Here is a 16,909-nt window from a genome sequence, read left to right on the forward strand (position 1 = left end):
GTACTTTTTTTTTTTCTTGAGACGGAGTCTCACTCTGTCGCCCAGGCTGGAGTGCAGTGGCACGATCTCGGCTCACCACAACCTCCGTCTCCCCGATTCAAGCGATTCTCCTGCCTCAGCCTCCAGAGTAGCTGGGACTACAGGCGCACGCCACCACGCCCGGCTAATTTTTGTATTTTTGGTAGAGACGGGGTTTAACCATGTTGGCCAGGATGGTCCGATCTCCTGACCTCATGATCCACCCGCCTCTGCCCTCCAAAGTGTTGGGATTACAGGCGTGAGCCACCGCGCCCGGCTTTTTTTTTTTTTTTTTGAAACAGAATCTCTGTCGCCCAGGCAGGCTGGAGTGCAATGGCGCGACCACGGCTCACTACAACCTCGATCTCCCGGGCTTAAGAGATCCTCCCACTTCAGCTTCCCGAGTAACTGGGACCACAGGCGCATGCCAACATGCCCAGCCTTTTTTATTTTAGTATTATTATTATTATTATTATTGTAGCGACGAGGTCCCACTGTATTAAAATAATATAGTGATCTCGAACTCCTGGGCTCAAGCGATCCTCCGCCCTCGGCCTCCGATAGTGCTGGGATTACAGGCTACCGCACCCAGTCTCTTTTTTTACAAAGAATGTAAATAGCCGGTGGATGTTAGATTGGCAGCTGTTTGCAAAGATGTCAGACTATTTCATTACGGAAAGATGCTCTCAAAAGACAAAATAGGTAAATCGAAAGAAAGTATCCATTTTTTCTCAGTGGCCTAATCAGGTATCATCTTGGTTTTGAGGACACAGAAAGACAGCGCCCTCATGGAGTTCAAAGTCTGGTGGAGGAAACCAATCATAATAATAATGAGGGGTTAACGACAACAGAGCCTTGAAAGATAACATCTCCAGGGAATAAGGAAGAGCATTCCAAGGTATTTTGCCAAATGGCAAAAACCGCGGTTACTTTTGCACCAACCTTAATACAAATAAAAGCATGTACACAAACAAGATACTCGAGGAAGAATACGGCTGACACACAGAAACGGATCGTTATCTTGGGGCTTTCCTGCAGCCTCGTTTCTTTCAGTCACATAACACCCCAAAATCTGTGGACGGTGAATGAGAGCTAGTATCACCCGGAGTCACGGCTGTTGCCTCGTAAGACTTTAGATGCAGCCCGCCACCGGGAGAAACTGGAGGGAATCCGCAATACACAGGAACCAAGAAGGGCTACGTGACAGGGGGTGCCCCGCAGCTCTCAGCCGCCGGCACTCCCAGCCCTGGGTTTCCCGCCAATCTCAGTTCCTAGATCTTCCCAGGCTCCGCCCGCCGCCGAGCGGTCGGAGAGTTTTAAGGAAGGGGAAGTGTTGCAAGCCTATCGATATCTCTGGAATAGACTGCGCTACCCTGCGCCGCCGCCATCAGACTCCCGCAGACTTCTCTGTAGATCGCTGAGCGATACTTTCGGCAGCACCTCCTTGATTCTCAGTTTTGCTGGAGGCCGCAACCAGGCCCGCGCCGCCAACATGGTACGTTGAATCCCGACCTCTGGAAGGTTTAGGGCAGAGCTCCGGTGACTGGGGGATGACGAGCCACCTCTCCTGTCATCCTTAGCGCCGCCCGGGGCCACGAGGTATGGGAGCCTCGGCAGACGGCCGGGCTCCGGCAGTGATTCAGCATCTCCGGCCTGGCCGGGCTAGGGGCTGTCGGTAGCCAGTGCGGCCTTTCCACCGCTTTCGCTTCCCGGGGAGCCTCCGACACTTCCTCCTCTGTCAGCTAGATGAGTTCGCCCCTCAGGTTCCTTCAGTGGAGTAGATTCTGAGCGGTCCAGAATAGCCCCTAGTGCTGTGTATGGGAGAGGAGAAGACAGAGACTTGACTTGGAGGCCTACCTGTACCACCAGTGCGGACTTGACCCCCAGGTTTGTGTTCCTGGACCGCGTCCGTTTTCCTGGTGGGTCCGTCTGATTTGTCTCTCCCCTAGACTTCGGTTAGAAGAGGCCCTTTTCAATAATTTTGTCCAGTCACCTATTTACAGATGAGTAAGCCGAGGCTGAGAGGGGAAGTGATGGAATCTGGGTTACAACATAGGGTTCTGGGTTTCCAGTGCTGTGCTCGCACTCAATCTCACTCCCGTGATTAGTCTCCCCAGCACTGCTAGACTTGTTATAATAGTCATAATAGCCGTAATGGTTCTATCGCTGCAGCTGTTTGTGTCCACCTCTAACTTTCTGAGGACATTTTTGTTCATTCAATATGAATATACAGACAGAGCATTTGTACAAGCATAACTACAGTGAACGTTCAAAAGTCATACATGTCCCTAATCATAAAAGCAGAAAGGGACGTTTAGATAAAGAACTGTGGGAGTATGTGTTAGGGGGATTTGGGAAGAAAAGGAGACTTCCAGAAATCGACATTTAAGCTAACTTAAAGAAAAGAAAGGCTTTTAACCATTTATTAGGTCCCAATAAAAGGGAGCAGCATAAGCAAAAATAGGCAAGAAAGTTGATTGTGAACTTTAGTAATTGAGCCTAAAGGGATTGCTATGGAGGGTGTTAGAATAAGAGGTTGGAAAAATAGGACCCATTTAGATCTGCTTCTCCCTCTCCCACCAGTTTATGGTAAATGTAGAATTGGCCTACGTCTGAGTACAGTAGTAATCTTCCAGTAAGATTGCATGAACAGAGTGCCTTAACATTGAATGGAAACACAAGCATATTTCTTAATGAATGTTAGAGTTGGGATTTGAAATGTTCTTCTATTAACAGTTCTTTTTTTCTTTTACTTTTAGTTTCGAAATCAGTACGACAATGATGTCACTGTTTGGAGCCCGCAGGTAAAATAATGTTTTTTAAACTATTTCTGTGAAATGGCTTTTTGTGGCTGCAATATATTTAGAAGCTTGTGAGAGCATAGGCTTGGGGAAAATGGAATATAATATTTTAGTCGTTCTTGGAAGTTGCATTTATAATTAAAATAGGTCTCCTGATGGACCTAGAGGACATTATGTTAAGTGAAATAAGCCAGAAACAGAAAGAAAAATATTTCATGCTCTCACTTATATGTGGAATATTTTGTTTAAAAGAGCAAATATATATATATAGAGAGAATAAAACAGTGGTTACCAGGGTAGGGAATAGCAGTGGGGAGGAAAAAAGAGGAGATACAAAGTATCAAATATGTAGGTTGAGCAAGTGGAAGGATCTAAGGTACAACATGAAGACTACAGCTAATAATGCAGGTAGTGTTTTGTATTCAGGATTTTTGCTAAGCGAGTAGTTGATAGCTCTTGCCACAGCAGAGGAAAATGGGTAAGTATGTGAGACAATGGATGTGTTCATTCTGCGATAGTGACCCTACTATATATGTGTATCTTACAACATCATGTTGCATACCTTAAGTATATGCAACAAAATTTATTTTAAAAGAAGCTTTTGGCTAGGCGCAGTGGCTTATGCCTGTACTCCCAGCACTTTGGGAGGCCGAAGAAGGTAGATTGCTTGAGTCTTGGAGTTCAAGACCACCCTGAACAACATGAAACCTGGTCTCTACAAGAAATACAAAAATAAGCTGGGCGTGGTGGTGCCTGCCTATAGTCCCAGCTACTGGGGACGGTGATTTGAGAGGATTGCCTGAGCCCAGGAGGCAGAGGTTGTACTGAGCTGAAGATTGTGCCACTGCACTCCAGCCTGGGTGACAGAGTGAGAACCTGTCTCAAAAAAAAAGTTTCTTGATTTAAAAAAAAATCAGTTGAGATTTAACTATGCCCACCTGACATTTGAAAACTCTAATTTTTAAGTTATAAAAGGCCTTCTAAGATGTGGTTTTGTTTTTTTTTTCTTTAGGGCAGGATTCATCAAATTGAATATGCAATGGAAGCTGTTAAACAAGGTTCAGCCACAGTTGGTCTGAAATCAAAAACTCATGCAGTGTTGGTTGCATTGAAAGTAAGTAAAGTAATAAATATGTCTTCCTCTGTAGAAAACTATTAATGTAAATTTCACCATAGACAGTAAGGTTGTAAACTTATTTTTACATTTTTTTTTTAACATCTTATAATGTCTCCATTTAGAGGGCGCAATCAGAGCTTGCAGCTCATCAGAAAAAAATTCTCCATGTTGACAACCATATTGGTATCTCAATTGCGGGGCTTACTGCTGATGCTAGACTGTTATGGTAAGTATAATCACGAAAAATAAACATCCTTTTTGATTCATAATTGATTAGTTTTCTCAAAAAGATCCAGATAAGATATTTTAGGAAGTTGTCTGCCAGAATGCTTGTAAATTAAGATTATGAATACCTTGGTGGGTTTGAGTTTGTTGTTAAATTTTCCATTTTTTGATCCCCGTAGGAATAACTCATAAAATTAAACATTAGCACTTTTTAGAAGTCCCTGAGTAATGTGATATTTGTTAATACAATGTATATTGTTTGAGACCCTGTTATGTCTAAGAAGAGCTTGATACTTTTGTCTGGTTTCTAAGGAGAAGCTGAACCATACTTGTTTTCTTTGTGCTTGTTTTCTTCAATACATCAGTATTTATTAGACATTTATTTTTTGCAATGCTCAATACTGGATACTGCAGGGTATACATAAGTGACTCAGACATGGATCTTGTCTTAAAGGAACTTGAAGGCAAGTTTATCTATAAACTCAAATCTAGTTTATCTATAATATAACAGAAAAATTTCTGTTGAGTCTAGAAGAGACAGATTATTTATGGTTGAAAGGCAATATGTAAATGAAGAGATAGGGCTTTGAAATTGCACAGATTGAGTTCTCACCTTCACCACTTAGTATCTGAGATTGGGCTAAATACCTAAACACTGCATTTTTTCCAGTGTTTTCTTTATCAAGGCTACTTTTAAATATTATTATTATTATTATTTTTTGAGATGGAGTCTCACTCCCACCCAGGCTGGAGTGCACTGGCACGATCTCAGCTCCCTGCAACTTCCACCTCCCAGGTTCAAGCAATTCTCCTGCCTCAGCCTCCCGAGTAGCTGGGATTATAGGCACCCGCCACCACGCCTGGCTAATTTTTGTATTTTTAGTAGAGACGGGGTTTCGCCATGTTGGCCAGGCTAGTCTTGAACTCCTGACCTCAGGTGATCCACCCACCTTAGCATCCCAAAGTGCTGGGATTATACGTGTGAGCCACCATGCCCAGCCTATTTTTAAATATTTTAAATTGCCTACCGTAAAGCACTAACACAGAGCCTTTCAGGTATTATGTGAGTATGTGTGTTGTGGAAGGCAGGCAGTTAGCTAAAACTAATCTCTTAAATTTGTGATTTGATTAGGAAAGAAAGAATATAAATTATAAAGGTGGGCCTGGCACAGTGGCTCCTACCTATAATCCCAGCTCTTTGAGAAGCTTAAGGCCAAGAATTTGAGACCAGGGCAACATAGTGAATCCCCATCTCTACAAAAAATTTTAAAACTTAGCTGGGTGTGGTGGCACACACCTGTTGTCCTAGCTACTCAAAAGGCTGAGATGGGAGGATTGCTTGAGTCCAGGATTTCAAGGTTGCAGTGAGCTATGATAGTGCTACTGTACTCTAGCCTAGGTGACAGAGTGAGATTCTATTTTTTTTTTTTTGAAACAGAGTCTCATGCTGTCACCCAGGCTAGAGTGCAGTGGTATGATCTCGGCTCCGCCTCCAGAGTTCAAGCGATTCTTCTGCCTCAGCCTCCCAAGTAGCTGGGACTACAGGCATGTGCCACCACACCCGGCTAATTTTTGCATTTTTAGTAGAGACGGAGTTTTGCCATATTGGCCAGGCTGGTCTAGAACTCCTGACCTTGTGATCCACCTGCCTCGTCCTCCCAAAGTGCTGGGATTACAGGTGTGAGCCACAGCACCAGGCCGAGTGAGACCCTATTCTTAAAACAACAGTAGCAGCAAAAGCAGTGTAAATAGTAGTGCTATTGTTTAAGAATTTCGGGCTGAGCATGGTGTCTCATGCCTGTAATCCCAGCACTCTGGGAGGCTGAAGCAGGTGGATCACCTGAGGTCCGGAGTTTGAGACCAGCCTGGCCAACATCATGAAACACTGTCTCTACTAAAAATAAAAAAAATTAGCTGAGCATGGTGGCAGGTGCCTGTAATTCCAGCTACTCGGGAGGCTGAGGCAAGAGAATCGCTTGAACCCAGGAGGCAGAGGTTGCATTGAACTGAGATCATGCCATTGTACTCCAGCCTGGGCGACAAGAGTGAAACTCAGTATTAAAAAAAAAAAAAGGAAAGAATTTCAAGTTATTCCGCCAGTCCCTTACTGTAAGTCAGCAATATAATGACAGCCTTAAGGGTTTCCACCTACTCTTCAAAATGGAAAATGTATTATATTATCAAACATTTTATTTAACTCAATCTATAAAATATTGCCATGCCAACACATAATCAATATAAAAACTTTATTAATGAGTTATTGCACGTTTTTAGTTACTAAGTCTTTGAAATTTGGTATGTTATTTTGTACTTCTGAATTCAGTCTAGCTACTTTTCAAGGGCTCCATAGCCACATGTGATTATTGTATGCGATATTGGGCAGTTTACTTTTAGACAGCATTGGGAAATGGACTTGCGTATAAGTACTGAACAAATAGCTTGGTTCCTGTGGTCAACCATGTGATGATCAGATGTGACATACACATATACTGGACAAAGCAAGGAGCATATCCATTTCTTGTTGATCTTATTTATAGGCATGAATTCTCTTCTCCCCAGTGTTAACCTTGCTTGAATTTCATCAGATTTAACAGTGAGACTCAGCGGCTAGTGTCCACTATCTCCTCTAGAGTGCTTCTTATGAATGGAAGTAACAGTGGCAGGAACACGTAAAGATGCCCTCTGCTGTGGTTTCCATTTCTTATAGTTGCTCTTTCGGGGAAATGTTAGTCTGCTTTCAAGAAAAAAGGACAGAGTAGATAATCTTTTTGCTGGTTCAAGATCTAGAATTAAGATTGCTGACAGTGGGAAGGATAAGAGAAGAGAGGTTGCTCTTTTTCTCTTGTTCAGCCTTCTCTGTTCTATAAGTGATGTGAGACAAAGATTCTCTAGAGCTAAAAAATATTTCAGTATTTTTTAAAAACCTTATGTGGCTCCAGAGTTTGGCACAAAAACGCACCCTTGCAGGCATGTCTTTCTTACCTTCTGTCTTTCTTATATGGATGTGATCCATGTAAACACTTGGAATAATGCGAAGTGAAATCAAACAATTTAGATTGGAATAGTTGTCTATAATTTGCAATTACTAAACTTTGTTTCTTTTTTAGTAATTTTATGCGTCAGGAGTGTTTGGATTCCAGATTTGTATTTGATAGACCACTGCCTGTGTCTCGTCTTGTATCTCTAATTGGAAGCAGTATCCTTTTTATGTTAGCATTTATGGATATGAACTTTGAAGGGTTTTGATACTTCTGTTAATTATTAGGAATATGATAATAACATGACATATATAAGATTGTGAAAACTTTAAAACAACAAATTGGGTTGCTCTTTCATTAGCCTTTATAAGCAATTGATATTTGCTAGACATAGATAAGCCCAACTTCAGGAAAATTAAGCATCTTTTTAGAGGGGATTTAAAGTTTCTTAATGGTTCTAGATGTCCCAAGAAATCCTAGACCCCTTGTATCCAAAACAAATCAGGTTTTACATGGGAAGAAATCATTTTGTTGGCACTCTTTCTTAGATTTGGTAGAAAGTCAAACATTTTATATTAGGCCAAAGAAATAGTGTCCTTTTGCGTTATTTCTCTGGTGGATTATGTAACAATTAAGGAATAAGCCAGATACCTTTGTTAATAATGTATAATTTGAAAATAAAGACAGTACTTCATTCCTTGTTAAAACAAGCTCTTTAACCAGTCTAAGAGACCCAGATACCAACACAACGATATGGCCGGAGACCATATGGTGTTGGGCTGCTTATTGCCGGTTACGATGTAAGTTCATTGAATATTGTTATATGTTAATGATTTTTTTTATTAACTAGAAATTTTTATAATTTTTAGTTCAACCAACGTAAATAATTATGTGGTGTATTTATTTCTATTTGTAGGATATGGGCCCTCACATTTTCCAAACCTGTCCATCTGCTAACTATTTTGACTGCAGAGCCATGTCCATTGGAGCCCGATCCCAGTCAGCTCGTACTTACTTAGAGAGACATATGTCTGAATTTATGGAGTGTAAGTGATAGCCTTGCTTTTTTTTTTTTGGCCTCTTCCAGTCTATATAGTAAATAAATATAGTATCCTAACTACATAAAACTATCAGTCTTACAGAAAGAATTTTTTTTTTAATTAAGCTCAGGAAGAGTTTGTTTCTGTCACATATACTAACTTCAACTTCTGGTTACCGCCAGAAGTTAAAATTGATACCGTAGTTTCAATCACGACTAGAACTTTTTCAAAATATAAATGTGTTCCCAACCTTGAAAATTCTTGATTCAGTTGGTCAGAAGTGTGCCCTGTGGAGTGGAGAGTGGAGAACCACTATACTACCTGCCAGTTGTAAGCTCTGTTCACTTTTAGTTTTCTGTGAGTCTTATTTTAAGCCACACAGACATTTCTGCATTAGTAGTCCATAAACAAGAAATAAAAAGGCAGTGTAGTTGAGGGAAAAGAAGGTAAAAGAGGTAAGATGTTATGACAGGGCAGGTTTTCAAGTGCTTTGCTTTGCTTTGCATTGGAAGGAGGGTATTGGGTTTTACATTTCTCTTTGTCATCTTATCTGTTTTCTGGTGACATAGCATTCTTTGGAGGAAGTATTTGGGGTTTAGTGAATGCAGAGAAAAATAGTTTAATTGACATTACTCAAAGCAAACTGTTGTAGGATGACAATAGGTTTAACTTTGGGAAAAGAGGATTCCTTGGACAAATAAGCTTGGTAAATGCTTGCTTAAAGTTTAACATTTTAAATTATGGTAAATGGATTGGGGTCCCCAAGGTTACCCCTAAATTGGGAGATTTGCTAGGACTTAAAGCACTCAGCATATAGTTGTACTCCCAGGTAAGACTTATAACAATAAAATAACAATACATAGGTGGATCATTAAGGAAAAATACAGTCCAGAGGAATCTATGTGCAGGCTTTCTTACGCTCTTTCCTTCCCAGAAGGAGTCACAGAGTACACTTGCAGCAATATGTATGTGATGTTTCTGCCCAGGGAAGCTCATTGGAAACTCAGTGTCCACAGTTTGATTCAGAACTGCTCATATCGGCACCCTCTGCCTAGCACATTTCAACCTGATAGGAAATTCCTAAAGATTGCAATAAATCCATAGATAATTTTGGGGAGTACTGCTACTTAAATGATACAAGGCATCTGATCCATGAACATGGAATATCTTCATTTATTTAGGTATTTAATTCTTTTTTTCTTTTTTTTCTTGAGACGGGGTTTCGCTCTTGTTGCCCAGGCTGGAGTGCAATGGCACAATCTTGGCTCATTGTAACCTCTGCCTCCCGGGTTCAAGCAATTCTCTTGCCTCAGCCTCCTGAGTAGCTGGGATTACAGACTCGCCACCACCCCCGGCTAATTTCGTATTTTTAGTAGAGACAGAGTTTCTCCATGTTGTTGGTCAGGCTGGTCTCAAACTCCCAACCTCAGGTGATCCACCTGCCTCGGCCTCCCTAAGTGCTGGGATTACAGGCATGAGCCACTGCACCCGGCCAGGTATTTAATTCTGTCACTGATGTTTTGTAGTTTTCCATGTACAAATCATATTTGTCTTACAAGTATTTTATTATTTTTGGTGCTGTTGTGAACAGAATTGTGTTCTTAATTTCATTGCATATTATTCATTGCAACTACATAGAAATACAATTGATTTTTGTATATCAATCTTATATCCTGCAATCTTGCTGAACTCATTTATTAGTTCGAGTCATTTTTTTATAGATTCCTAAGATCGTGTCATCTGAGAATAGAGATAGTTTTACTTTCTTCTTTCTAATTGCCCTGGCTGGAACCTCTGGTACAATGATGAATAGAAGTTGCATGAACAAACATTCTTTTCTTTGTTCCTTAACTTAAGGGAAAAGCTTTTAGTCATTCACTATTAAGAATGATGTTACCTGGCCGGGCGCAGTGCCTCACGCCTGTAATCCCAGCACTTTGGGAGGCCAAGGCAGATGGATCACGAGATCAGGAGATCGAGACCATCCTGGCTAACACGGCGAAACCCTGTCTCCACTAAAAATACAAAAAATTAGCCGGGCGTGGTGGTGGACACCTGTAGTCCCAGCTACTCGGGAGGCTGAGGCAGGAGAATGGCATGAACCCAGGAGGCAGAGCTTGCAGTGAGCCGAGACTGCCCCACTGCACTCCAGCCTGGGCGACAGAGCGAGAGACTACGTCTCAAAAAAAAAAATGATGTTACCTGTCAGCTTTTTGTAGATGCCCTCTATAAGAGGTTGCTTTCAATTACTAGTTTTGTGTTTTTATTATGCAAGGATTTTAGGTTTTATCACATGCTTTTTATGCATCTCTTGAGGTGATTATGCAGGTTTCCCCCTTCCTTCTGTTAACGTGTGTTACACTGACTTTCAGTTGTTAAACTAACTTATCATTCTTGGGATAAATCTCGCTTGTCTATGGTATATAATTTTTTAATATGTTGCCAGGTTCCATTTGTAGTTTTTGTTGAGGGTTTTATTTTTTTATTATTGTTATTATTTTTTGCATCTATATTGGGTCTGTAGTTTTCTTTTCTTGTGATGTCTTTATTCTTGGTATCAGTAATACTGGCCACATAGAATAAGTTGGAGATTCCTTTTTACAATGAGCAAATATAGGGACTAGGATTCTACAGAATACATTCTACAAAACTTGGAGTTGTATAATTTGTTGTCAGGATTTTGATTTGACCTAGCAAAAGAGAAGATCAAAATTGTAACAGAAATAATGAGTCCTCTCATTAAATAATGATCAGCAATGTCATAGAATGCTATTAAAAGATTGTATGACTAGCATTAAACTTGGCTGTTTTTACTGTGATAAATTTAGTGTGTAACTAAAAACCACAATTTCAGACTGTAGATTTGATCAATAACAGAAGCCTAACAATGAAATTAAGAAATAATTGTTGATTTATTACATATAGGCAATTTAAATGAACTAGTTAAACATGGTCTGCGTGCCTTAAGAGAGACACTTCCTGCAGAACAGGACCTAACTACAAAGGTAAGTATTGTCTTTTCCAATTGTAGATATTAATGTTATAGTTTAAACCTTTATTGCATAAATGTAATGGAGTATATATACAATATTCTTTAATTTGGGATATGATTGTCTTGCAGATTCTTTCCCTTTAAGCTATTTGTTAAGTAATCCAATTTTATTTTTTAAGCATTTCTTTTTGGTACAAAACAGTAAAACCAGTAAATCTCATGCAAAATGTCCTTCATTATTTTCAGCAGATTGGCCTATCTTGGTATTATTTAGTTAACAAAAATATATATATATTGAGCACCTACCATGTGCAGGCACTTTCTAGGCATTCAAAATATAGTAAACACAACAAATACCTTTTCCTTCATGGAACATACACCCTAGTAGGGAAAGATAGTATACACATAAGTACATTATATAGTATATTAGAAGAAGATAAATGCTATGTAAAAAATAAAAAAGGGTAAAAGGAGAAAGAATGACTTAATTGGATGTAGGTAGGTGGTCAAGGATATTTTCACCAAGAAAATGAAATTTGAGGAAAAGATATAAAGGAGGTAAGTGAGTGTGAGCTATGCAGATGTCTAGAGCAAAATTATTCTAGGAAATACAAATGCAAAGGCCCTAGTATTCAAGGCAAGGAGGCCAGTAGTGTTGGGGTCAATCATCAGGAGGAAAAGGAAAGAAATCAGAGAGGTAATGGAGGTCCCATAAGGCATTGTAGGTACTCTGCATTTTACTCTGAGTGGGCTATTAAGAGTTTGAGCAGAGGAATACCATGATTTGGTTTAGGTTTTAAAACAGTCACTCTGGTTGGCATTTTAACAACAAATTGTGGGCTGGGCGTGGTGGCTCATGCCTGTAATCCCAGCACTTTGGGAGGCTGAGGTGGGTGGATCACTTGAGGTCAGGAGTTTGAGACCAGCCTGGCCAACATGGTGAAACCCCGTCTCTATTAAAGATACAAAAAATTAACCAGGCGTGGTGGTGCATGCACTCCAACCTGGGTGACAAAGCAAGACTCCATCTCAAAAAAAAAAAAAAAACAGACTGTAGGGGTAGATAGATAGTGGGGCTATGGGTAGAAATAGTTTTAAGGCTATTCAGGTAATTCATGTGAGAGAGGATAGTGATTGGAACAGAGTGACAGAGTTTAAGATGAAGAGTAGTAGTTCAATTTTGTATATCTTTTGAAATTACAGCCAAAAAGTTTGCTAATAGATTTGTTGTAGGGTGTGAGCGGGGAATGTCTCTGAGGTTTTGGGCCTGATTAATTGGAAGGAAAGATTTATGATTTACTGAGGTGAAGAAGACAGTGGGAGGAACAGGTTTTAAAGTAGGCGTTGGGGAGGAAGGTCAGGCAGTCAGTTGTGGACATGTAAAATTTGAAATGCCTTTTTGTCCAATTGACAGTACAGAGTAAGCAGTTATAAGCAACCAATGGAGTTCCACAGAGAGTGGTCCAACCTACATTTCAAATTTTTGAAGTCTTTATATAGAAATGGCATTTAGAGTCTGGACTGGAAGAGATTCCTAAAGGAATTGAATAGTTAGACAAGCATTATGAGGACTGGACCAAGAACACTCTAACCTTTAGCGACAGGGAGATGAGTAGGTATTAGCAAAAAAGACTGAGAAAGGTGGTCAAAGAAGTAGGAGGAAAACTTGGAAAATGAGGCATTGGAGGCAAATGAATAAACTTTCAAGGAGGAAGGGCAATGAAGTTGTCACTGAGGACTTGACAAGACAACCTTAATGGAATGATAAGGCAAAAACGTGATAGTGGAATCAGGAGAGAATGGGAGATGAGGAATTGGAGATAGCTCTTTGGAGGATATTTTCTGTTGACAGTCCACAGAAATGGAGTGGTGACTGGAAGAGGAGAGAGAAATTGTTTTGTTTTGTTTTGTTTTGTTTTTTAAGATGGAAGAAATTACATCACATTTGCTGCATGATTGTGAGAGTAATCCAGGTAAATTTAGGGAAGCATTTATGAGGAAAAATAATGAGAAAATTGTTAGAGCAATGTCCTTTAATAGTACATAGATGGAAGGGTTGGCCTTAGAGAGGAAATTTTAATGGGAAAGGAGAGAATCTAGGGACATAGGTATAGGAAAGAGTGGATACAGTGGGAACTTGTGAAAGTTCTCTTCCAGTTGCTTCTGTTTTTGCAGTAATAAAGGAACAAGGTTTTCAGCTGCAAAGAGCTTGGAGAATGTTAGAAGTGTCTTAAAGAAGGGGAGCATGAATGATGTAGGAACGGGTATAGTGGGATCCAGGAACCACTAAGGCCTACTTGAAGTTAATGATCATTAATAAAGTGAGATTAGTCACTTTTATCAAGCCATTTTGTTATAGTGATTGGATAATTATTGTTTAATATCAATGTGAAGACTTTATAACCTGCATAATCTTTTTTAAAAAATGTTTGTAGATAATACAGATCTTTGGAGTTACTCATGATAATCAAAAGTGAGTATTAATATTAAATCTGCAAATGACAAGGGTCTGCTAGTTTCCTTCTTTTTTCCCCTACCCATAAATGGTTTTTAAGGTTTTATTCAGGTGCTATATAAATCCTTATTCTGCTTTTTTCACCCAATATTTTATTATATGTATTTTTTCATCCAAATTATCTTATTTTACTTTTACCATTTCTTACCCTTCAGAATGTTTCCATTGGAATTGTTGGTAAAGACTTGGAGTTTACAATCTATGATGATGATGATGTGTCTCCATTCCTCGAAGGTCTTGAAGAAAGGCCACAGAGAAAGGCACAGGTATAATCATATCACAAGAGGCTTTAGTTCTATTGTAAGCTGCTGTTCTTACCACAACTGTGTCTGTAAATTTTCCATTTTGTCTTAAATATTGAAATGGGCCCATAATTCAAATGGCAACAGGAAAATTAAGAACTGAATAAAGTTAAATATTGAAAGGGCAGTGATCTCCATAAACACAAAAAGGGGGCCAGGTGCAGTGGCTCATGCCTGTAATCCCAGCACTTCGGGAGGCTGAGGCGGGTGAAGCACGAGGTCAAGAGATGGAGACCATCCTGGCCAACATGGTGAAAGGCCGTCTCTACTAAAAATACAAAAATTAACTGGGCATGGTGGCACGCACCTGTAGTCCCAGCTACTCAGGAGGTGAGGCAGGAGAATCGCTTGAACCTGGGAGGCGGAGGTTGCAGTGAGCCGAGATCCCGCCACTGCACTCCAGCCTGGGCGACAGAGTGAGACTCTCTCTCAAAAAAAAAAGGGGGAGGAGAAGTGTTGATTATTTGGTTATCTGTTGCTAGGTAATAAGCTGCCCCAAAACTTAGGGGCTTAGAACAACAAACACTACTTCTCACAATTTTGCAGCTGACTGGGGCTCAGCTACATGGTTCTTTGCTGGTCTCATCTGGGATCTCTCAAACATTGCAGTCATTTGTGGGGTGCAACTGGAACACCCAAGAAAACTTTAGTCACCTGTCTTCTTTACTAACACCTTTTAGGTGTCTTAGAGGAGCATCTATAAGGCAAAGACCTCTGCTAGGATGACTGAGCCTCTATCCATGTAGTTTCAGGGCCACTTCTTCAGCAGGGTCTCTCTAGCATGTTGGCAACTCAGGGCTTGCAAAAGTCAGAAGTGAAAGCCGCCAGGCATTCTTAAGGCTGAGACGCAGGACTGGCACAACATCACTTACACACATTCGGTTGGTTAAAGTGAGTCACTGGCCCGGCCCAGATTCTGTGTGAGCGGAAACTGGAAGAAATGCTCATTGGGGGCCAGCTTTGGACACTAAGATGGCTCTTCATGAAGAGAAAAGCATCAAGAAGTGAATCTCAGGTTAAATACGGGTCTTTTTGCTGGATGTTTAGAATACACATTTGCTATTTATAGATGCTTATTTGATAGCTATGTAATTGAAAGTAAAAAAGAATCTAGTATGGAAATCTCTACAGCATGAGTATTTTGAACTTGAAAAGGATATTGTTGGTACTATTTGGGGGAGCAAGATTTGCAATATTTAAACTGTTTTTGATAAAAACTAGCACTGTTGGGAAGAATGCTGTGGAATATCGCACAACTAGTTTGGTAAAGGGGAAAAGAATGTCTAAAAAGTGCTGATTGTATTTTAAGCCTAATAGTGATAATACAAGGGAGGCTTTTACTCCTGAGCAATACAAAGTATGTTAAAATGGTAGAATTGTTCAATGATATTTAGGTTTTCAGAAATGTGAAATTATATGTACAGTTATCCTCAAACAGTGTGGGGTTTAGTAGTGCCAAACCCCAGCACAGTTGAAAAATCACATACAACTTTTGACTCCTAAAAATCTTCTGATAGCCTGCTGTTGACTGGAAGCCTTACCGATTACATAAACTGGCATTTAACACATAAATAGACTAGTTTCTTTTTTTTTGTTTTTTGAGGCAAGGTCTTGCCCTCTTTTCCAGGCTGGAGTGCAGTGGTGCTATCAGACCTCACTGCAAGGTTGAACTCCTGGGCTCAAGCGATTCTCCCACTTCCCCCTACCCCACCAAGTAGCTGAAACTACAGGTGTGTGCCACCGTGCCCAGCAAATTTTTTTTCTTTTTAGTAGAGACAGGATCTCACTGTGTTGCCCAGGCCAGTTTCAAACTCATGGGCTCAGGCAATCCTTCTGCCTCAGCCTCCCAGTGTGTTGGGATTACAGGTGTGAACCGCTGCACCCAACCAAATAGACTAGTTTCTACATATATTTTATGCATTCATGGCATACCTTTTTCTTATTCTTTTTTATTATATTTCTAGGCTACACAGTTGGTCTGCTAGTTTATATTTATTGGAAAAAAACAAACAAAAGCTTCACCCTAAACAATGTTAGAGTGAAAGCAAACAAAAAGAAAAAGAAAAAAATCTGCATATAAATGTACCCTCACTGTTTAAACCTTTGTTGTTCAGGGGCCAACTGTATTTTTTTTTTTAAATAAAAAATCTTTATTCACCTCAAATCATGAGCACTCAAGGAGAAGAAAAGTACTGCTCAGAAATGTTAACAGAACAGTGAACTAAAATTGTGTATTCAGAATATCTCTTTACCCCTTTTTCTCAATTTTTTATAATGTAATATTTGTGATTAGATGTGTATACTGACCAAGTGTTCATTTTACATATTTTCTTTTTTTTCTTTCCCTGTTAAGCCTGCTCAACCTGCTGATGAACCTGCAGAAAAGGCTGATGAACCAATGGAACATTAAGTGATAAGCCAGTCTATATATGTATTATCAAATATGTAAGAATATAGGCACCACATACTGATGACAATAATCTATACTTTGAACCAAAAGTTGCAGAGTGGTGGAATGCTATGTTTTAGGAATCAGTCCAGATGTGAGTTTTTTCCAAGCAACCTCACTGAAACCTATATAATGGAATACATTTTTCTTTGAGAGGGTCTGTATAATCATTTTCTAGAAAGTATGGGTATCTATACTAATGTTTTTATATGAAGAATATAGGTGTCTTTGTGGTTTTAAAGACAACTGTGAAATAAAATTGTTTCAATGCCTGGTATATTGGCTTTTTATTTTTTTAAGTAGCTTCAACTGTATATAGTAGTCTGGGATTACAACTGGTCATTTGCCTAATTAAATTGCCTTATTTTTAGTGATGGAGAAAAATAATACCTCTTATCTATCATAGCCGTATAACAATTCTCCAGTGTATGGACTGGCTGCATGAGAATCCATGGAGATTTGGTTTAGAATA

General features: G+C 39.8%; 1 protein-coding gene across 2 annotated transcripts in view; it reads left to right on the top strand.

The window, feature by feature from the left end:
• The window catches only part of PSMA1 (proteasome subunit alpha 1), a 121,277-nt gene extending 104,563 nt beyond the window's left edge, over positions 1-16,714 (top strand). Inside the window, exons 1-10 of one of the 2 annotated variants that reach the window (XM_025356036.1) lie at positions 861-1,513; positions 2,778-2,822; positions 3,832-3,933; positions 4,059-4,162; positions 7,269-7,357; positions 7,869-7,939; positions 8,056-8,185; positions 11,105-11,184; positions 13,842-13,952; positions 16,342-16,714. In XM_025356036.1, coding sequence (XP_025211821.1) covers positions 1,511-1,513; positions 2,778-2,822; positions 3,832-3,933; positions 4,059-4,162; positions 7,269-7,357; positions 7,869-7,939; positions 8,056-8,185; positions 11,105-11,184; positions 13,842-13,952; positions 16,342-16,398 — 792 coding nt within the window. In that variant the 5' untranslated portion in view covers positions 861-1,510 and the 3' untranslated portion in view covers positions 16,399-16,714. Of the gene's footprint in view, positions 1-860; positions 1,514-2,777; positions 2,823-3,831; positions 3,934-4,058; positions 4,163-7,268; positions 7,358-7,868; positions 7,940-8,055; positions 8,186-11,104; positions 11,185-13,841; positions 13,953-16,341 lie in introns of those variants that run through there. The other variant, XM_025356035.1, reaches the window with a different exon arrangement.
• The last annotated feature ends 195 nt before the right edge of the window (positions 16,715-16,909 follow it).

Source organism: Theropithecus gelada, chromosome 14 (assembly GCF_003255815.1).
Source record: "Theropithecus gelada isolate Dixy chromosome 14, Tgel_1.0, whole genome shotgun sequence".
NCBI classification, from domain to species: Eukaryota; Metazoa; Chordata; class Mammalia; order Primates; family Cercopithecidae; genus Theropithecus; species Theropithecus gelada.